Source organism: Sceloporus occidentalis, unplaced genomic scaffold (assembly GCF_023333645.1).
Source record: "Sceloporus occidentalis isolate IW3139 unplaced genomic scaffold, rSceOcc1.0.p SCAF_30, whole genome shotgun sequence".
Taxonomy (NCBI): domain Eukaryota; kingdom Metazoa; phylum Chordata; class Lepidosauria; order Squamata; family Phrynosomatidae; genus Sceloporus; species Sceloporus occidentalis.
This window is the reverse complement of record NW_028317010.1, coordinates 9,715,673-9,739,790: the sequence shown is the minus strand read 5'-3', so window position 1 is coordinate 9,739,790 and position 24,118 is coordinate 9,715,673. Positions and strand designations below refer to the sequence as shown.

General features: G+C 36.7%; 1 protein-coding gene across 2 annotated transcripts in view; it reads left to right on the top strand.

Moving 5' to 3' along the window:
• LOC149299019 (cGMP-dependent protein kinase 1-like) overlaps positions 1-24,118 on the top strand; it is a 409,471-nt gene that overhangs the window by 61,060 nt on the left and 324,293 nt on the right. Inside the window, exon 1 of one of the 2 annotated variants that reach the window (XM_089486887.1) lies at positions 3,679-3,986. The exons of the other annotated variant lie outside the window; for it this stretch is intronic. Coding sequence (XP_089343013.1) covers positions 3,679-3,986 — 308 coding nt within the window. Of the gene's footprint in view, positions 1-3,678; positions 3,987-24,118 lie in introns of those variants that run through there. 2 annotated transcript variants of the gene reach the window in all.

Genomic DNA, 24,118 nt, shown 5'->3' with positions numbered 1-24,118 from the left:
AAAGTTTATTATTAGGGCATCTCAAAAATTATTATTATTTACCCATTCATTCAAGTAGTATAAAGGTGCCATTAGAGAAAAAAGAGAGAAAAAACAACCTGACATACAGCATATCGGACATTTTATTGTTTTAATAACATAAAGAGAGAGCTTTAAGACACTTTTTTGATTACTATGACAACTACCTATTACTGCCTGCTTTTGTGTCACATGACAATAAAAATTAAGACTGAGGCAGAATTCGACATGACTAAATACTTATTTGCAGGAAGGGGTGATATCTAGTACCCCCTTCTATCTGTATCTAGTATCCCCATCTTAATGGAAGTGTCTGTTTGTTTTATGAGAAACTGAGTATTTCTGCTAAATGTAAAATTAAAAACACGTTTGAAGTTCAGGCTACTGGTAGCTAAACTGAAATACAGTGTTCTCTGCTTAGAAATTGGACATTAATAACTAATTCTTTACCTAGACTAGAATCTGTAAACTCATTCTTTCATACCTATGAAAATGGACCATCAATACCATTATGTGAAGGCGCAGTAAGTTGATGACAAGACGGCCCTGGCACTTTAAGGCCTGCAGTCGCCTGATGACATAAGTGCGGCCGATGGCTGGATATACGCGGCAGCACAATACATTTTTATACTCGCATATCCAGTTGGTGGTCGCACGCTGCAGCACAGGGTGAGTGCGTGGTACTGTCGGTCAGTAGCCCATCGGCCATTTGGCTTGTGTGCTAGGTGACCTAGTCCTGAGGGTCTTTCACGCCATTCATTCTTTTTATCTACGGTGGTCTACTAAGGGGGATTTGATAATTCTTATTTTGCTCCACAGTAACTTCCACATCTGTACTGCGTATGTTCTATTTTTTATTTTTACATGCTGCTAAACTTAAGTAAATTACATTTTTGAGATTACACCTCTCCGAACCCTTTTACATTAGAACAGGAAATTTATTATTACATTTATTTACACTATTTTCCTCTGTGTTTTTTTTCTTTTTAATAATTCTACACACAGTAAAACTCTCAAACCAATGGAAGTAGGACAGTAATTCTAGAGAATAGTGACTCTTTCTCATTTTATGCTTTTTAGCTGGAAGTTTTCCCCATATTTATTATGAAATCCATGCAGACTAAATATTCCTGAGTGTTATATACATATAGGTTCCATAGCCTATTGCATATATATTGAAAGTGCTAAATATATATTTCTGTATAGTAATAAAAAAACCCGAATTACTGCGGCATTAGATAGAATTGGGTAAAAGTCATTTTAAAATCAAACACCCTCTCAGGTTGATACCACAGAAGGCGTTTCCTTCGATGGGTGAAAGGGGTAGTTAACCCTGTCACTACTAAAATAAAAACAAATACCCCCTGTGGAGTGGGAGTATTAATCACTGTATGAACGCTTGATGCAATCAACCAGCATGGTACAGTAATGGCAGTTTATAAAAGTCTTAATAAATACTTTCCTGTTGCTCCATTTACAGTAAGTGAATATTAACCCGCTGGCACTCAATGACGGGGAACATGTGCTCTGTATGCTTTACATACGCCTATTTCCTGGCACATGCAGGGCTGCACAGCCGATTAACAAACCCCAATGTGTTCTGACATAGCGAAGTCAATTATTATTCGTTTATCTACAAAACCAGTACTGTATAAAATGATAGAAAGCACATTGACGGGCAATCTAACATAGAATACCAGGTGCCAATGGACCACCAAGTGAGGCTGTACCATCAAAAAGTTCCAATTCAATGTATCACGAGTTTGAGAGAGAGACAGTGGTGTAACGAGACACCCAACAATGGCTCTCATAGAATGGAAAGAACTAATGCACCAGTCAATGTGATAACCATTAACACTATACAGCAAAGTGATGTGTACGGCACACCATGTATACATAGTAAAATGTAATAGAAAATGCATTGAATGTCTTAAGATGACCCTTTTGTGATGGATCAGTGTTGTCCTCCAGGCACATCAGGTTCTCCGAATGACGCTTAGCACATTGTATCTTGACAAATGCTATTTTTTTTTGTTAATTGATGTTAACAAAATAAATAGGTACAAAATCTAGCTTTGGGGAAGGAAAAGAGAGGGGGGAAGGGTTAGGGGTAGAGAGAGACAAGGGAAATTATAGCAGAGAAAATAGAAGGAAAATGTTAAAGAATGTTAAGAAGGTTATGTGTAAATCGAGTGAGGAAAGGGTTAAAAGGTCTAAGGAGAAAATCTAGGAGAGTGTTAAGCAGAAGTGGGGTAAAAGGGTTAAAAAGGAAGGACAGTGTTAAGCAAAGAGGAAGGCTAAGAGAGAGAGGCAGCGAGAGGAAAAGGTTAAGCAGAAGCGAGAGAAAAGGAAAATAATTAAAAAGGGGTAAGGGGGATGGAGATGGGAAAAAGAGCAAAGTAGGGAGGGAAATAGTTAATTGCAGAGGGAAAAAGTGGGAAGCATGCAAGAAAAGGTGTTAACCGAGGGTACAAAGGACAGGGCAAATAGACTGAGAGTAGACAACAAATGTTGGTATTGTGATTTTGCAAAGGCATTTACATCCACTCAGCCACTAAAAATTCCCATGGGTCATTTTGTAACCAGGATTAATTTACGGTTAATTCAAACCATAATATAGTAATGGGTTGCTTTGCAATTACTTATATATCAGGCACGGGAGCATCGGGACAATGCAAACAATGACGTGTGATTGGTCTAAACCGGTGAAAATGATAATAAGACCTCAGGTGGCAGCATATTGCCAGCGGAATTAATAGCTCATCATAGGCAGCATATGGTTCGATGAGATCCCTGTTTGACAGTAGAAGGAGCTATGAAAGGGTTAGTAAAATCCCATGTGCAGGAGAGGCAGGAATCAAAGCGCAGATTTGGGAGCTCACACTCTAGTCTCTGCTTTCCAGAGCACGGGGAGGAATAGCTCCTGCAGACGCCTCTTTCTGCCTGTGTGTGTATGTTTCTCCTAATGCATCTTTCTCTCTTTTGCTCAAAATCCTGACGCAGACAGACTGAAATCACCCTCCACACCAGCTTGCCTCGATGTCATCCTAGTGTTTCAGGAGAGGAAGGGAGGGATTTTTGTTCTTGTAGTTTGAGATCGTGCATGCAAATGTTCTCTGGCTCAGCTAGTGACTGCCGCTGACACACGTTATAGTAATCACATGCAGACAGCGAGCAGCAGAAGACTTCTCTCCAGGAGCTCAGAAGTGAAAGAGAATAGAAAAGGATCTTAACAGAGAAGGAGGGGTACTTTGTATTGTTTCCAGGAGCTGAAAGACATCTTTCCAAATTTGGGAAGGTGGGTTTTCTGGATATTCTCAACGCTGGGGACCTCCTTTTAGGTGTGCAGTAGTGAAAAAGATTGCTGTGAAGAAAACCACTCTTAAGGAAACTAAAATCGTAATTTCAGGACGGAATACATTTCAATTTATAGGATCTGAATTGAGGGAGACCTGGAAGTTGAGTTCTCGAAATCTGGACCTGAAAGTCAAGTTCACTTTGGTAACAAACATCTGAAAAAGGATAGTGTTACAAAGTCCTGTGTTTAGGAAACCAAGTTGGGGAAAGTGGGAAGTGGCTCATAGTCTGGTTGGGAGGTTAAAAGTGATCGAGAAGACGACGAAGGGAGAGGGAAAGGCAGCTGGAGCCCCTGCCGGGATTATGGGCACTTTGCGGGACTTGCAATATGCTTTGCAGGAGAAGATAGAAGAACTGAGGCAGAGAGATGCTCTCATAGATGAGCTGGAGTTGGAATTAGACCAGAAGGACGAGTTGATCCAGAAGTTACAGAATGAGCTGGATAAGTATCGGTCTGTGATCAAACCTGCCACTCAACAGGCTCAGAAACAGACCTCCAACACCTTGGGGGAACAGAGGACCAAGAGGCAGGCTATATCAGCCGAGCCAACTGCTTTTGACATCCAGGATCTCAGCCATGTTACTCTTCCCTTCTATCCCAAGAGCCCACAGTAAGCAGCAGGGTTTTAGCGTTGTGTCCATGTAGCATCCTGTCTGTGCTAGTAACTGTGCTCTCTGCATTTGTCTCTGTCCATCCACCTGTGTTTATAGACGATCTGCTGCACCTTCTGCTTTCCATTTGTTTTTCATCCTCAGAAATTGTGTCTAACTAACACTTCTCTTTGTGCTGTAATGCACATTTTTCTCCCTCTAAAAACACACAGTAATAGAATCCAACCGTGTGTTGTTGTCAGATACCAAGGTATGTGAAACTATGTAGACTTTTCTGTTCTATGCATATGTGTAAATGAATGTATTCATGTTGCGATTGCCAGGTGCTCTAGACCCTAAACACTGTCTGAGTTAACCAAAAATGGTTCATTTAGCAGTTGCAGAGGAAACATAAAAAAATTATGTGCTAAACAATGCATTCCCTTGATCTATTCCTTTACCTTTTTTGCCTATACCTTTTGACCTCGTGTGCTTTGTGTTCCGGGCACTCATTTATTTAGTTGTGGTGCTAAAGTTTAATCCTATTAAAATCCTTTACATTTTTTTAATAATAAAAAGCAATAATCCACAATTGCCTGTGTTGATGGGCAAATCTGAAATGATTTGATGTCTACAGCTTTACAATGATACCCACCTAACAGCCTGAGGTTTTAGGTTATAGTCGGGGTGCTAAAGAAGTGTGTTATCTGACTGCAGCAAGTGTGAACCATGGAGGCAGAAAATTGAAATCTCTGAGGGTGGATGATGATTGTTGGGTAGTCCACCATGCTGAATAAAGGATATATCTGTCCACTACTGTTAAACCAGTGGAGTAGTGGTTAATAGCCTCAGGTAGTCAGGTTAGCTTGCTGATGCACCGCAGGGCCTTGAGGGGTCACAATTGCTTTTTTTCTGGGGCAAAATTAAGTAGTAATTGGTTTTGTGAGATACATCTTTGGTGCTCACCTCCTATGCATTCCAAGCATTAAATATTTAAATTACCGCTTTAACGCATCTCTCGCCCCACCATAGTTACATAAGATCATCAATTTTGCACGCTTTCACATTATGCAGATTTAAATGATTCCAGGAAATCTGACACATCAAAGAGAAGTTGTAAACCCATCATAACCACCCATAGGTTTGAGTATCCAATATATCCAAGGGGCATTTCGATAGAAAATTCCAAACGTTATCTGTAGTGAGCAAGATGTATGATTTTTGACAATAAACAAGAAAAAAATTAATCAGGTTGCATTTACATATACAAGACATAAATTAACATCCTCGCTTAATCGGATTAAGATCAAAGTGTCTAGTGTTTTAATTATGTATTTTAATCATGTTTGTCATCCAACTAGATGGGTTATTGTTTTTAACAAAACATCAAAAAAAACAAACCTGGTGTACACGAGGTATGTAGTTTTCAGTAGGTTAATGATGCAGTGGTTTCTGGCTTCCTAAACCCTGCAAGTATAAGCCAATCAGATCAAGGCATGTGTGCCAGCGAAGTTGCTATAGTGGTCCTAGTGGTAAATCAAGCAAAGCATTCTTCATGACACGTGGCTAACATATACAGCCTGTGTTCTTATAGTGTACCATTTTTTGCATGGGTTAATTGGGGTTACCTTGCTCGCCCAGTGACAAATAAAGAGATGTCCTAAGTCAATGTGACAATACTGGGGCAAATACAAACATATTTTATATTTATATCTATTTCCATAGTTTCTGAAGACTCTTCGATAAATAGGGATCATTGGGTCTGCTTATGGTGGTATTGGAAAAGTGTTGGATGTTGTAAACATCATCTACTTTTTTATTAAAAAAATTATTAAATTAAATATTTTCTAAAAAGCAATAATAGAGATTAGTATTATAACGTTACTTAATTCCATGTAGAGTACTTCTTTTATGCAGATAAAATAAATATATATTTAAATGGTTAATTTTCACATGTAAGTAATTCTATTTCCACTTCATCTTCAACCAGTATTAATAAAATTCACACGTCAGTATACGGCAGAACACATGGTGTTCTGAAAATAGTCTCACTTGCTATCAATCTGCTGCCAACAGACAAACACAAGAATCACCTCTCAGCAGGTTAACAGGTAGCTAAGCGTCTGTTTTTTACCATGAAATATCTGAATCAGGGAAGAAGAATGCAGAATCAATATAAGATCTATTCTTCAATCATCTTATGCAATAGCAAAAAGCTTTTGGCATTTATTAGAGAGCTGGTCTGACCTAACCAGTACACACATGGAATAAATAAATTAAAAAAATCACGTCATAAGGTTTCTGCCTCATTTCTGAGCACACAATGCGTTTCATCAGTTTTATATATATCCAGGCAGTGCTGAGTGCAGTTTATATAATCACGGCGTGGGTTCGCTGAATACATTCCCCAGGGAGGGTGCTAAAAATCCAGAATTGAGCTACAACAGCAGGGACAGTTTATAAAATCTTTGGGGGATTGCCAGCATCAATCACTGAAAGAATGTTTAAAAAAGACAACTAAGCTGCCCCCCCCCTCAAAAAAAAACACCTTTTGTTTTTCTTCTGCATCCAACAAATTTGAGACTATACCCCATGATTTACAATGCTAACAATGTATGCATTTACTCACTTTTAATATAGATTTATATTTCTGTATGTCAAATATATGTATTCTAAACACATCAAATAAATAATATGTGTACTATATCAACAAACATGCATTTTTTTATTTATTTTTTTACATTTTCTTACACTAATTTTTCCCCTTTAACTAAGGTGCATTTTTAATGATTTATTGAGATATTAGATATGTTCTATTTCCTCCCTTGGGGGGAGGGTAGTCTACATCCTGACAGCAATCTAAGAGTTAAGATAAGGTAAAAAAATATTAAAATATATATATATATATATTTTTTTCTTTATTTATTTATTTTTTTTCCAAGTACATTAATTCAACTTGTTTTGTAAATTATAATTTGGAACTAACATAGCTATGAATCTGTAGCCAATTTCATCATGAACTTGTTATATATCATTTCTCCTTTTATTTAATAAACCATTTCCTTGTTGGGATTGACGGAAGGACACAATGTATGTTTGTGTTGTTGCTGTTGGCTGATTTTGAGGCATCACCATATTTTGTTCTGTCTGCCTAGCAATGGAGGCTATACATGGTTTCCTAGCAACAGGAGGATAACGCTGGAATGTTGTGCTGTCAGGCAAAGAGAGATCATATTCCTTTACTCTTCTTTATTGTATTCCTTGTCTATACTCTTCCAATCAAATGCCACCTTTATTTTTTTTTTCTCCCTTGTTGACTCACTATATGATTTTATTTTACTTTTTATGTCAGGTGAACCCTGCGATCTATTCTCTAGCGTCCTATCAGTTTTCTTTAATCTTTCTATCACATCAACCCTTCATCTATGTATTATTTGTAGTTTGATTGCCTATACATGTTAGAGTATTACTCATGTTCTGTCTCCCGTTTCACCTTCATCTTTGGTGTTTTCCCTAGTTACTTCATTGTTCAGAATATATATTTTTTCCCCAAGTATTTTTTTCACATCAAAACCTTTCTATGATACTTTATGATACTATATAAATGTATTATATTTACAAACAAAAACAAGCAATTATTATAAGTTATATAATAACCATCAGTCTGTTCTGCATTGGGAAAAAGCTTACAGTAGCAGCCAAAGGCTATTTATAAGGCTTTTACCCCAAAAGAAAAATAATAAAATTAGTGATAATACTGGTTTTAAAAATTGGGGCTGGGGGGGACAGACACTCTAAAGTACAATATGGTAAAATGGGTCAGAGATGGGGACAGAGGGGTGACGGATTTAAGAGGCAGAGAGGAAAAACAGGTTGTAAGTATTAGGGTAGTAAAGGGTTAAAGGGCAGGGAGGCAGAAGGGTGGAATTGTTAAGGAGCGAGAAAGAGTTAAGGTGTGTATATGTGGGGAAAAAAGGTTAGGAGAGAGAGGAAAAGGTTTTAAATTGGGAGGGCAAAATGTGAATAATACAGAAGAAAAACATAAAAATAGTCCCCCGCGGGTTATTAAATGTAAATATAATTATTTTAGAAATATGTTCAAATTGTGCATTGAGAATTGGAAGGATTGCTCCCCTCTTACTACAAAGCCTCGGGGATATTTTCTCTAGCCTTGTACGTATATTTTAATGAATGTTGCCTGAATACTATTTCACTTTTGCATGAAATTGCATTTTTGCTATATTTTTCTTTTAAGGCTATGTAAGCAGAACAGTTTACGTGTTAACTCGTTTCTGTAAACTACTCACATTTATTTGTATGATTCCCTTTGTCATTAACTTTCAGCGTTTTCTTATTTGCTTGTCATATATATTTACAACTTTTGATACGATCTCCAGTTTCCCAGTCTCTCTGACACTAGAAAGGAAATTGTTTTGTAGTGAAAGCATCTGACCGCTGGTCTAAGTTCTAATGACACATTACCAGAATACCAAGAGAGTGGTATCCTTTCAAATTAGCCCTAAAAATTAGGTTTTCTGCTTTACCAACGGGAAAAGAAACTTTTGAAACCTGTTGTCACTTGTCTTTCGTTATGGAAAAAGGTGACACAATAAATAAAAAGTCAAAGAGTACAGACTGGAGATCACCATAGAGTTCCACCTTTCTACAGGAGTATTTCTTCGATGGTGTCTTCTCTTTCATAATGCATGGGGAATGCATAAAATAACATACTATCATTTTATGTGATTTGCAGTCTCACCAACTGTCCTAGAGTCAAAAGAACAACTTCAAGTATAAAAATCTGCTAATAAATGTATCTTCAGATTAGTTTTCGATTTTGGCTCGTTTACATTTGGAGATTGGCTCATCGTGTTTGCCTAGCCCCTACCAAATATGTTTATCTATCATTTTTTTTATATTTTGTTTGTTTTTCAAAGGCCCAAAGGCTTATTCTACTCATTTTATGACAAATCTAACTCATGTTATACATATTCTCTGCCCCCATGCTCTCTGAATATCTATTAAAATAATATAATTCGACTGTCCGGTGGCGTATAGTTATGGTTACGGATATAGTTATGCTAAAATATTATTTTAAAAACCTGTGTCCACAGCATAAAGGGAAACATTGACTTGTAGAAGCAAGGCTACCCCTTTTAATTTCTATTGGAATATTTTATCCTTCTTGCAGGGGAAAAAACCCTGGGTCTGGCCCTTTATAATGCATAGTCTAGGTTGACAAGACATATCTCAGTTAATACGATGAAATCTATCAATACATCATTTGAAAAAACTATTCGGAATTATAGTTTGTAGGGGTGAGGAAAGACAGGCATCATTTTGAAGGAAAGACAGGTAAAATAAAAAAGTTAAAAAAACAACAGGCCAAAACTGCAAGGAATCAGGCAGCAATCCTACCGGACCACGTTTTGTACTGTAATACTCTGCTATGTGATTACTGACAGATTGTTTCTCTTGAAACTCTGTCCCCTACATTCAGTAAGTGCCTATTACAAGTAACCCTTTCAAAATGGCTGCCTCTGCTCTGGAAGGTGCCTGAAACAGAATTTGGTGTGTGGTGCATTCACTAACATAATCTGTGTAAAGGCAGGAGAAGTTAGAAAAGTGAATAACTATGGAGTCTGATGTTAATGCTGAGTTTTCTGATTCTTATTTCGTTTCTATTGAAATATTGTAATTTTTTCTTCAAGTTTAAAAAGAAAGTATTACTTCTTATGGTCTGATGCTTTAATATTTACTCTGCATTTAAACTCTAGAGTGCTAGTTATGTAGGAAATAAGGAGCAGGCAAACTGGGCTCTGAACACAAGCTACATATCTCATACACATAGCAGCAGTCAGTAATGTTAGACCATTAAAGACAGATGCCTCATGTTTATTATTAAACGATAGGACTCTTTATTTAGAAGAGAGACGACTGCTTATCATTCAGCTTCAAGCGGTGGGTTGTTACCATGACGACTGACAGCATGCTTTCAGTTAATTCACTATGAGATCAGCTGGCAAGTATGCTGGAAACAAATTGCTGATCCCTGCTAATATGTAGGGATCAGTAACTCTAAAAGTGCTCTCCTCCTCATTGTATACCCCCCCTCCCCCAAAAAATATCCAAAGGGAAAATGAGACCCCTGGCACTTAAGTTAAACATTTAAATGAAGAGTATTTGCACAGCATAGATTCCACGAGGAAACTGGACTGTAAATGGTAAACTGTAACAAAAATACAGCATTGTATTTTCAGTCATATTCTAAAGTTAGAATGATCCTTTCATTGTTTAAAAAAAAAAAGTGTAGCGGGCTTGAAAATGGGGGGAAAATGCACCAAACTATGATTGCGCCAATGTATAAACCATTAAGAAAATCTTGGAGGTTTTTTTTGGTAACACTTAAATATTCCGACTTTTTGGTTATCCATATTTGTCCCCCGTCATTAAACAATGTGCCTATTTAGCCTCATAGGTCTCTCTGAAGTTGAACATGGTTAATGATACCTGTTCTTGGAAGTTAAGGATGTTACTCATTGCCTGGATACTATGATACATTCCACAAAAAAATATTCTATCAGTATTTAGCACGTGGGCTTTCTAAATGTTGAGCTATACTATCTGGTTGCAAACATTTAGAGTAGTCTCTATCATCTTTCGCTCTATTCTTTGGATAAGGTCTGATCACTAGACCTTGGATTGAAAGATAAATTGAAACACTTTAAATCCCTGATTTTAGTATTCATTATGAAAGGTCAGCCCAAGTGATTTTTTTTTTGTGAGAGAAGAGCTGTCAGCCCTGAATAATAGTTACGTTTCTTTAATGTCATCTCACTGATTTGACTATGCATTACGAGGGCCAAGTGACCTCTTCTTGCAGGATAAGTTCAAAGGATTTGGTGCTTCATAATACATGGTGAGGTCATTGAGCTTACATTTTCAACTTACCTACAAAGTCACTGTAGCGAATAACCACCATATAATAAAATGTTATTAATAGCTGTTTATTAAGCAACTAAGACAAGTTAAAGGGAGCCCTGGAGTACTGAACTAAGTTAAGTCAGTCTTAACTTTTATTGGACATAAGCTCCTATAAAATTATTGTGACAACTTTAAACTCTAAAATCAACTTACATATATCAAGCAAATTCTCTGTCAGGGCAGCAGGAGACTGTGTGGGTTTCATACTGCCCAGCCGAGCCCGGACAAGCCATCTGGCACACTGGCACCGGTCGCACACTACATGGGCATAACAATGTAAGATGCAGCCATCATGTTACGTCATCATTCAGCCACTGGCCTTAAAGTGCCGTTGTAGCCTCGTCATCGCCAGAACAAGGCTAGGTGTATATTGGAAATCTCTGCTACTTATATAAAAAAATCGGCACAAGCATACCGTTCTAAGAAACTTTGTCGATTTGTCATTTTATTGAAGGTTTTCAGCTTCTATGGCAAAAACCTGCAAGTGCCTCCATTTACACATTTAATGTTCCTGGTAAAAATGATGGATTTCTGAGAAACATGCACATTTTGTGCATTCAGCACTACTAGGCAGTTTGCACTAGAAACAAATGGGACAGCACCTTTAATAGCATTACTGATGGGAAAAGGGAATTATATTCCATGGAACCGGTCCAAAAGAACTGTGTTTTTATTATTAATATCCTTAAAAAGATTTTTTTTTATACATTTGAAGACAACCAGCTGTAATTTTAAAACTGACTTGCATTTCTCTTCAAAAACTTCCCTGTAACACTCACAGATTCTGCTCGGGCTTTTGAAATGACTTTTGGCACAGGAGGTAACCGATACAGTTTTTGAAGGTATTATTAACAATCAAAACCATGATCTATTTTGTACAAAGTATTTTTTTTTGTCTCCTTGCGATGCAAGGTTATTCTCAGGCTTCTGGTGTAGCTAGGAGCTGCTCTGTGGTATGTCTCCGGGGAACTAGACGTTTTTAGTGATATTTTGTCCTTTTAAGGAATGGCTGGAGTTCAGTTCTGCAGAGGGAGGCAGGGGGTGAATTTCTAACAGTTAGTAAAAGAAAAATAATTGTCACATCCATCACCCACCCAAACATACCGCACAGCACAGATTTCAGTGCAATCATTTGCTTGTCAGTAGTAAACGTTTCGGAATTATACTCCAGCCATCGTATGCACTCTAATGTATACGATAGCTATGTGGTCCCTTTAAATTTTTGTGGCGTCCCTTTGTAAACGCATGTAGGGATTTTGTGGAATCCCCTCCATATGGTGGTTTGGCAGACATGTAGGTGACATACTTAACTACTTTCAGCTCCAGCCTTCACTCCCGTTGCATCAAGAAGGCAATAAGTGGCAAGAATTGGCCGACCATGCGGGGTGCTTTATGAAGAACGCCTATTAAAGTACACGCAGAGCACTTGTATATGCATTCTTCTTTATTGGGGGTGTCAAGGACTCTTAATGTCTATTTAACAACTATAAGAATCCATCATAAAGCAGATAATATAGATACGGATAATGGTCTTTTTTATGTATTAAAACCTTTTGCCCGTAATCTGTGGCAAATAATAGTATTTGGGGAAATAAATTGAGTGGGTGTATCCCAGGGCTAATTTGTGTCTCTTTAGGCACTTGGATTAAATTGTTTTCAATAGCCTTTTTTTTTACTTAATCATGATTCCTTGGGCTAATACTGGCAAAAACTTAATGCTTTATACTTATGACAAAATGTTTAGTGTAATTGGAAATACTGTTGATGACTGTAAGCTTCTTATGATCAATTTTTTCTTGGCTAAATTATGAAAATATATTCTGCAAAGAACACGCAGAGGAAATTAAAACTTGTAATGATACCTGAAGGAATACGAACATTAATTAAAATGTTGTTAACCATAAAGAGAAATACACAGATTTTCAAACCACTTTTTATCATTACAAATATTGATGGGAAATTTTGATTTCCAAAGAGGGTAAAATTTTAACATTCCCCCCCAAAACAGGCCAGAGTGCTAGTTGGGTTAAGAATGTGTTCCTTATCTCTCCTGCACTCTTAAAGGACCACTCATACTTTCCACATCATATATACTAGTGGAAAAGCACGCTGAAGTATTTATTAGATTGAATGGTCGTCTGGTCTTGTTTTAATGGCCACGGAATCTGGCCGGAATTGATTAGATCAGTAGAGTTATTATTAATTATGTTAACAGAGTATAACATGTACAAAAGTACATATCAATGACCTTGAGTGATGTACAATTTCTTCTTTTCTACCTATTCCCTTGATACTTGCACCCATTCCCAAGGTCGAGAGAGAGCTCTGGATATCCTACCGATGGAATGCTTCAATCAGAAGGAACATTCTGATCAAAAGACCCTTTAAAATAAGTTCCCAATGTGTAGACTTTACTTTAAAGATAAGTAACTTTGACAGGTGATTTGATCTGCAGCTTTCAGTGATTCAATCTTGTCTAAGTTTGATTTTGCAATGAATGTTACAACAAATGTTAACAAATGATTATACCTTCAGTAAGGATAGTACCAGGGAATTCAGGCAGTCTTACTACATCATCGTTTCAGCATAGGTAATTAACTACACTAATTAACTACATCATTTCATCATAATTAATAATGATTTTGTAAGCATTGCATTTAGCTGTTTTTTTATAACAACATAAAAGCGGACGAGCTTTCTTTCTTTGAGTTTCCCAAATAAAAATAGAATTTGTATTAAAAATTCAGTGCTGATAAGTATGTGTGGATTTTTTTTCAAGCTTTTTGCTGTCACTTTGGTTAAAGCGAGAGCTGGCAACGGAGTTGCTTTTAGGAGACATGAATATCTGTGTATATGGATCTCTGGATCTTTATAACAATTGTATACATGCTTAATTTCTAGAGATATAGAAATGTGAACTTTTAGTGGCCTAGTCAAAAAATAAGATTTACTGAGAACTTGATAGATATTAGGAACAGTTTCCTAGCAGAAGTTGTAGAGACTAATACAGTGAGAAAATTCAAATATGGGATAGGCATATGGATATTCTGAATTCTAAAGGAGACCAAGGACTTGTTAAGGTCTTTACAGCATAAAAAAACAGACAGACTAGATGGGTTGAGTGCCACCAAGTTCAATGTTCCTATAACCACGTGTGAAGGGTTTAACTGGCTGCCACCTTCCCTACATTTTCTACCTTCTATATTTCAATATATCAATATCCAAACTGAAATTTCTCGTAAAATATTTAATATTGAGCGACTTAGGGTAAAGCTTTTCATTGTTCGTTAAATGGATTTCCAACCAAAAGCCAATCTGCTCATTGTTTATTTTAAACCATTCAGACACTGGATTTCCAACATTTTGGATTTGCCCTAATGTAGTTTTGTATTATGGAATCCTAGAAATAGCCAAGTATTTTAATTGACAGCAGTGTTCAGAATAGCTCGTATGGCTTTAACCGGTGGTATTAAAGGTATATAAAGGTTAAGGCAGGTGTTTTGGGGTAAATGATTTAGACCTTGTTAAATTTAGACCTTTAATATGGTAGAATACCGTATTTTGGGGTTTAAATGGTTTGCTGTAGATATTTTTTCATGAAATAATGCTTAGCTAATTCCTAAGTTTATGTATGTGATATTTGAAGAGAGGGCATCTTGAAAAGAACAGTATGTATAATCGTGTAACGCTAGTTACTTCTTGGCTTTTTGAAGAACCCATTTTCCCGGACACTAAATCCATATTTGAGTTGTTTGAGTTAAAATTAACATGAAGAGATATGCTAAAATATTCTGTAAAAGTTCTAAATGAGCTTGATTTTTATTTTTGTAGTCAGGAATTGTTTAATGCTGTTCACAGAGACTAATTTGATAAGAAGTTTGACTGCTTATTAAAAAAGCTCACCATACTGCCTGTTAAGGAGGAAGGAGTTTGTAGAAAAAGGTCCTTTCAAGAACTTGATCAGAGAAATGATAATGCCACCCACACCCTCTCTTCTTTAATAAAGTCAGAAGCAGCACTGGTAGCACAGATCTCTAATGTCCAAAATGCAAGGTATGATTTATGAAGGCAATAAGAAATGACATTGGTTCTGATGACCACAGCTATTGGGGTCTGACAACTATTATGAGAAAGTGGAGAGACCAACTAGTTTTATTGGTATCTTGGCTCAAAGTCAATCGCAGAGAAGGTAACACTATACAGTCCACATGAATTTGTTTTCTTGAGCGGTTTTAGAAGTTGAGAGGCAGAGTTAAATCATAAATAGGTTTCGGCAAATGGGAAAGTAACCCAGCTATGGGTAAACAACATGATACAAAAGCACATATTACTAAAAAAAGTATTCTCAGAATACAACAGCTCAGACTTTTATATAAAAACCACATGTAGACTCCCACTGATCTGACTGTGGGAATATACTAGATAAGTAAAAATATAAATGAATACAATAAAAACTAGAACCGGCGTGAGTGTGAGCATTTCCTACTACTAATGGATCATAAAGAAAAGCCAAGGAATTTTCTTTCTTAAATGTAAAATAAAACAGAAGTATCTCATACAAATATCATTGGTGGAAAATAACGTATTTAACACATATCTCGGCACAGTTTTGTTGAAAGAGAGCTCCAAAAAACCGCAACTAGCACCTGATTTTTTTTATTGTCGGTGCCAGACAGGGAAAAAGATACTTTTAAGTTTTAGAAGAATCATCCGAGCTGTGAGTTGGTCCCCTCTGGAGTTATTGTTAGTGAAGAATATAACATGAATTAGTCACGCTCTGTTAGTTGTGCCGGCACTTGGTTAAGGCTCTATAAGGATTCCTACAGGTTATACTTTGTTTTCTTTGCACTTGAAATTGTTAACAATTAGGTTGCTTGTGTTGCTTTCCTACATGGAAAAGAAAATAGATGCCAGATACCAAGACCTGATGTGACATTTAATACAAAAATAAATCCAGAAAAATAAGACGCTGCATTAAAATGGCTGAAAAGCTGCTTCCTTGGACAAGATAAACCCTGGATAATCACTGCGCGGCGTTTGTGGCAGCCAGCAGTCATTAGGATTATACGATAATTATTAACTCTGCTGCTGCCAGGTGACAATGTAAATATAGACTGGAATGAGAGAACTTGCGCCATAGGTCGAAAATTCATATTATCATATAATATAAGGGTTCAAACCATGTTCTGCTTTAATGACTCGGAAGCAAGGTAGACCTTAAGCTCAATAAGACCAGATGTTATTTTTAGAAGGATTATTACCTTAGCAAAGGTGCAATTTGTCTTGTAATGATCTGTTGTAGGTAAGGTGTGACCAATAAAATTGGAGAATAATAATGTTTTTATTCATGAAGGTAAGTAAATCTAAAGTTATTTTCTTACTGATCAAGAGCAACATTAACTCTGTTCCTCTTCCCGCAGCAGGGTAACATCAAGTTTGGGGATACAGTAAGGTAGGGGAACTGTCTTTATTTGTCCTGGAAGCTCTGGAAATCAGAACTGATTACTGGGCAATCGGATCAGGGTTTAATCCCTCTTTGGGAGCGGTATTTAGCCATGCCCAACTTCAGCCCAGGCTCATGTGGCTACCATTATCTGCTTCTTATAAAAAGCAAGAGAGGGAGAGCAGGCAGCTCTGGGGAGTTCCCAGGTGTGTGAATTGGCAATAGCCATAGTTCAAAAACAGCTGCAAGTACAGGTTTCCTATGAAGAAGTTGATCGATTAAAAAGAATACATAACCACCCTAAAAATATCATTCTTTAGGACCTGCTTTCTAGGCATCATAATACAAAGTGACAAAGTTTAATCAAAGCTTAGTCTAGCAAACAGGCACATACCGAGAGTTCTTGATTTTTACTTTCCATGCAATGCCCAGTGGAAGATAAGTCCAATGAAAGTGTCAATCAATAGTGAATTTAGCGAGGTGTTACATATTGATTGCCAGTAAGAATTAAATGTGAAAAAGGCAAAACGTTCCATAAATAGGACCATTAGGATTGACACGTTTAGTCCTCAAACTGTAAAAGGCAATAAATCTATTGTGATCTTATTCTCAATATAATCCAGAGACTCATTTAAAATTGATCTGTTATCTTAAAATAACCTCATGTTGCTCAATTTTTGTAATTTCAATTAGGTTTCTAAGTGGTATAGGGCTCAGAGCTGACGGTCTTTTATAAAATATTTTGCGTACCTGGTGTAAAAATGGCTTTATATAATTTCGATGTATTTTTTGTGGATCTCAAAAACACTATCTTATATATAAAGAAGTTTTAGCCATGTATAACGTAGATTATACATAAACATTCATGATATTATTTATATTACCTCGGGCCTTGGGGAAAGTTCTGCACATGAGTAGCTTAGTGCCGTAAATAGTGGGTGGTTATGCCACCTCTGTTACTAATTGTTGTCTGCTGTGAGCCATAAGAAGATAAAATACTCTGCCCAAGGCTGTTGTGAAGAACAGAATGAACCAAGACAAAGCACTATAATAACTAATTAGTTAATAAGTATAGTCATTGCATCCTGAGTCTGTTTGTTTCTCCACTTACTAAGCCATAACTTCCTTATCACGGGCTGTTCCAGATGAAAGCTCTGTCTATGATATTTCTTGCAGCTCATACATCTCTTTTACTTGTACCAATTTATTGTTTCCTTTCTATCTATTTTTATTCTTCAATTGAAACATTTAAATGTAAACATGTTATTGAAAGCAATAACACGTTTATTTCATATTTTTATATGGTGTGGGCCTTTCCTCTCAAGAACAGTGGTAGATTACCAAAAATTCTTAAATTAGAACTTTTTTTGTTAATGGAATGCAGAGGTGGGATCTATATTTCAGAGAAGTGAAATGCGGAGGGCATTTTAGATTTGGAAACAAACATTTTTCTCACTCTGTCATTCTCACACTCACTCTCTTACACACTCTCTCACACTATCTCTCAATGCCTCCCTTCATTCTCTGTCTTCTTTCTTTCCTTGGGAGAGACTGTCCATTTGGTGCATGCAGTGGCTCTGTAGAGAAAAGGTGAAAGAGAAGTGCAGAAGCGCTTCTCTTTCCCTGTGAATGTGTCTGTGAAAACAATCCAGGACGCCTGAATAATGGAGCTGATACATGAGAGAAGCATGGGAGGAAAGAACACTGCGGAAAAGGAGACGGGGACACGGAAGTAGTCGGAGGAGAAGTTAGGAAGACGTGAGAGAGAGTGAATGAGAGTGAGTGAGAGTAAGAGAGCAACTAAAGCAACAAAATGTAAGCAAAAATGCGGAGCTCTCTGTTTCCTTTTGGTTTGGTTCGTTGGGAATCCTACCTCGTTTTAAAAAAAAACAAATTTTTGTTAAAATAAAAATGTGTGCAAATCCGGTTGTAAAAGTCTACTGATCAGAAAAGAGTATTACACTTTAGGAAGATGGTGGGGAAAGCATTTAACCCTAAGCCTTAATACATATGCATTAAGAGAGAACGTTATTATCTCAACCTGCTCTTAAATAAGTTATATCATTATATGGAATATACAGTTCGATCCTTTGATTACATGCAATAAAATTAGCATTAGCTGACTGACCTACTTTAAGGAATACCTTACACAAACATGTCCGATGAAAGTTTTGCATTCCAAATTCCCTCATGTAATATTTCTTCACTTCCAAAGTAATTCTGTTTTTTATACTGTGGCTTCCAACAGGTCCATGGCATTCTGCAATAATATGATTGCTCCTAAGCTGCTACATAATCACAGTGTTTCTCTAGCTCTTGTAGTGGAAGACAAGAACCCCATTGAAATTAGCATTACATTTCATTATGTAGCTACAGCATCTTGGGGTCTCTTGAGTACCAGCCATCAGTATGTCTTAATGGCATCTTGTGTCATTCAACCAGTTAAGATGCATTAGCTGGTGCACTTGCCAGACTTCATCTAACTGCACAGGTGCACGACCACGTGCTAAGTGTGGATGAAAAGTAATTATTATTGGTTATAAGCAGCTCCTCTTGTGCTCTGAGATAAGGGACTCGAATCCTTGTCTGTGGATTATATTATATTATTAGTAAAGCTACAGTCTTCATATTTGCAGAACTCTCCATTTGCTGAGAATATGCTATTTTTTTTAACTAAATGTATTACATTTATAGTCCACATTACTAATAAATTAACAGTCCAGGAGATTAAGAAACCACAAATAACGTTTAGAAAAAGTTTGGACCACATATACCTTGGCTGCGTCAATTGCCAACCCCATAGCCTATTACTATGGATGGTATATACATCATAGGAATGCATGAATTGACCGATAAAATCCAACCTCTCTATTATATTACACAGTGTTATTCATTAATGGTACAAGATAAACTCATCATATAAGGAAAACGGAAGGAGCACAACTAGAGAAGAAGTATACAGCATGAACTTGTTGGACTTGCTACTTATTGATATTTGACTCACACAGCCAGGTTTTATTTTGAAAGACATTAATTAAAATTAAAATTTGAAAAAGAGTAAATTGGTCACAGAATAAAAAGCTCTGTTAGGCAAATAATAGCAGTTTAATAACCAGTTGAAGATCTTTAACAAGATGGTTTCATTTGTTTTGCTCAATGTGAATGTTTATTTTGTTGACCCAAAAGAAATGAGAAAAAGACTGGATTTAACAATTTTCTAATCAATTTCTTAACAAAAGTTTCCTTTGGTTTCATGCAATACCGGCTAAATGTTAGCTGGAATACACTGAGTCAGTTTCACATTTTCTTATTGTGAACAGACAGTATATGGCAGGATCCCTAACGTGTCTGGGATTGAATAACTTGCACCTTTGAAAATATAGTAACATATAACAAAACACACAATGAAGCCCAACAGCAATGTTTTTCTGAAACACACGTTAACACATCCTGTTTGTTCACTTGTGGCTTATTTATTTCCCCTTAGGAAGTCTCCTGATGCATTCGCTACAGGCACTAACAAATGTTGCTTTTCATTTAGGCGATTTATCCTAGTTATAAAAGGCAATGACAAACACATTCTTCTTTTGTATTAATGACATTATTGTGGTTGTCTCTACTGGATGGTATTTTTATATCCCTATATTCATCGCATTATGTCCATACCTGGGAACTCTCCGGGTTTGACCTGGAGTCTCTGGGAGAAGCGCTGCATACATGGGTCTCTGAGGCAGTTTCTTTTTTCTTTACGGAAGGGAGAGGGTTTTTGACTTAGTGAAGTCATCCCCTCAAAAGGGAGAGAGCTCTTGGTAGCCTACCCTTGGAAGTTCTCAGGTATAATTATGTAGTCTTATACGATATCTATAAATCTAGGAACTGACATCTAAATGTTAATGTTCTATAATAGAATACTGTGAAACCCCATTGGATTTCTAACCAGAGCAAGCTACTGTTGACTGTCACTCTGTGACCAGAGGCTGGTGGAGAATATATTATGTACATAGTACCCAGCTAGTATATTGTATATTGAGTATAGTACCTAGTATATGGGTTCTTCATTGGCAGAGAACTAATGAATGCTGCCCCTGACGTAACCCCTCAGTTTTTTTTAATTTCCAGGCTCTGAAGGGATAGGATGTAGACTAGATGCTTGTTGCCAAAATAGCAGCTTTGTTAATGTGTCTAACAAAGACTTTATGTAATTGTTGCCACGTAACGTATGATTATATACTATGAAATACATGGTTCATAAAAAAACAGCTGCAGGTCACAGTACACTTAGGAGCCTTTGGGATATGTGAATCTGGTACTTTGCATGGTAGAGACTTTATCTGGTATTTGTATATATATATATATATATATATATATATATATATATATATATATATATTGAAAATGCTACTGTCTCAAGGCAAAATTTCTATATAAAATCATTAGTTTTTAAATTGACACCCGTCATATGCACATTAATGCATATTATAGCTGAGAGGTCCCTTTAAATTTATGTGGTGTCCCCCTTGCAAATACATAAGGGTATTCTCCAGGAACTCCCATATACATTTGCCTCATTTTCAACCCCTGACACATGATATAGTTGCCACCATTTAGCTCTTGTACTGGCTCTACAAATGCCCCAAGGTGATCTAACAAGACCTCCGTGTGCTTTCCTCCCACTATTTGGCTGCCAATTTGTGTTCAGAATTGTCAGACTATAGATAAGGAGGAGAGCTCGATTATCTCCATAACTCAAACTGCTTCAATTTGCATCATTTATGGTCAGGCTGATTATTGTTGAGGATGGGGGCTAGTTTTTATTTGCAATGGCCCATTACTAGAATATTCACATTATTGACTTAACTTGTCATTAACTTGCTATTTGAATTAAATTATTTTGTGCCACTAGGGGGCACTAAAGTTTTTTATTTTTTGTCACGTTTTACATGGAGCAGCCACTTACATGGAGACATGGAGTAGCCATTTAGATAACCTTTTAGCATTTTATTATTGAGAGTCTAGTACAATATTCATTTTTACAAGCAAAATGTAACAATACAAGAAAAGTTAAAGTTATAACATTTGGCTGACAAATGGAAGGTTTTCATTGAAGCTGAGAATTGCCACCAAAGAGCCATCGGTTTGAAATAAAATCAAGACGTTTATACACAATATGTAATGTGATGACGACAATCCACTCTTTGGAAAAGCGAACAGGCAATGAAATCCAAATATTTTGGCTGGTTTGACTATGACTGCCCCTCAGGGGGCAACTGCTCCCTGGGCCACACCAAATTAAAAAAAAACACGTATGGATGCATGCATGTATGTAACAAGGAATTTGCATGTGTTAGCATGTGTATGTATGTGTGTGTTAGCATGTGTATGTATGTGTGTGTTAGCATGAGTGTATATGTGTAAATGTGTTTTTGAATCAATGGAAATGTTTTCAAATGCTAGAAAATGAACCAAAATTAAAAATGGATTGCTCCTTAAAAAATTCAGTTTGCACAGCTTCATCAAAGGCAATATGGGAACTCTAGGTAATCTGTTAATAAGACTATTCTTGATTGTTCACATTTATAGATATTTATGGTGCATTGTTCAGAATATACAAATAATAAAATACTTTGTGGCGTGATTATATTCTAGGCCAAAATGTACTGTGCTACACAGCATGTGTTCTGTAGCCAATAACTGAGAATTTGGATACACAGTAGACTTCATTTGTACTGTTTATTTAACATTTCCAACAGCAGAAAGTAAGACCCATGATACTGATTGCTATAAATTCATAGATTCCGGTGTGAGTTCAGATCCACGTCAAACAGACTGTATTAATAATAGCGGTGCCACAGTGGGAAAGAGATTGAAAGAATGGGTTCCTTAATGATGCTTCCTAGTTAAGCTAATGCGTACCACCCAACATTTCAAATGGCCAAGGAGGGACACTGGTTTCAGGGGTTACTATGGTACAGGGCTTTACTGTTCAATTTGTTATGTTACATGCTGATTTACTGGCAGCTATCTGTTTACATGTGGGAGGCATTAAGAACTATTTTCTGCTTCTATAGACATCATTGTGACTTTTAGAGCTGTGGAACACGTAACAAATAGTATACTCATAGCCACCAAACATTAAGAGTCTTCAGAAATGACATCTAGGAGGAAAGAGGAATGGAGGGATTTGGTTACCAAACAGTGACTAATTCTTTTAATTGTCTTCATCCTTGTCCATTCTACCTAGTGGTACAATAAGCTCCAGTTGATTTGAGATACTGTTAAGTTAAGCGTGGGGCAGTTTAACCTCTTCAGTTATATGTGTTGAAAAGCTTTTTTTCACTTCTGTTGTCTTTGCCAGTATATTTCTCCGATTGCAGTGGGATGTGATTTACCCCAATGCTATGTCACCTTGCGCTGTTCTCTCCCAGGTTTACTTATCACGGCATGGGCTGCCTGCCAAACTCATTACACATGCTTTGGTGTAGACAGCTCTCAATGCCCCCTGTGTGTTGACCAGACAGAGACAGCATTACCAGTCTATTGAGGTTAAGGATAAATGCTAGGGTAAATGGGTAAAATCAGATCTGACTTTGTTACATTGCATGTTATGAATTTCTTCCATAAAAACCCACTTTTAAATAGGTTAAACATTACTTAATGTATTTGTGAAATGCAGAAGAAATTGCCTTGGCTGTAAGATCAGCAAATAACATTAGCAATTTAACATCAAATTTTTAGGGGAAATGTATCCACATAATGGCCTTTTGTTCATGTTAAATTATAACAATGTATTATTTTGATTACATGCTATTAAATATATATATATATATATATATATATATATATATCGTGTATCAATTTTAGTTAACCAGCATATAAAATCTTAAATAGAATTTATGCCTCCACAAGCAAAGACATAACCTTTTAAAGTGCGTAGTTAAATTAAGATACCTGCAGTTTTTGCATCTGGTTCATTAATTGAGCTATCATGAGTTACATTGATTTAATGTATGTCAGATATAAACCTAATGCGAATATATTTACTGTGTTTGGTTAAATCTGCTGCTGGTAGTCTGCATCATTCATTTGCTTAGGGTCCTAAGAAACCTTTAGCAGTGAATGAGTTGATAGTAGACCTCCATGATTGTCTGCAGACACTGGGGTCCTTATTGTGTTCCAGTAGATACTCCAGTAGAGCTTCACAATGTTGCTCCTCATCAGTTCATATCTTCTCCTCAACAAGAGCATGTGGAGTAATAGTGAACAGTGCTTGTCTTTCAGGTTTGTGCTAATTAACAAGTCACTTGTGTTCATTCAAGGAGAATTGGAAAAACTTAACTGTTGGTGGGGACTTAAGAAACTTTCCTAAATTCCTTGGGCAGTATTCCATAAAACTGCCTCTCTTTCTGCTCCTAAATACCATTTAAACATTCTTGTAAACAGTTTGATATATATATATGCAAGGGATGTTTAAAATGTGTAATGTTATATATATCTAATAGTAGAAAATGTTTGAAGAAGAGATCTAAGTAGTCTTGAAGGCTTGCAATCGAACAATCGGCACTACAGTTAGCCAATAAAGGGGTCATCTTTACCAAATTTGCACTTCTGAAAGTCAAGGAAGTATTAGTTAGTTGGTTGATCTACATGACAGAACAGGTGTATATAGGTGGAACCAGGGCAGTTGGATATTGGGTCCAATTACTGCAGGGGTTTTGTACAGGGCTT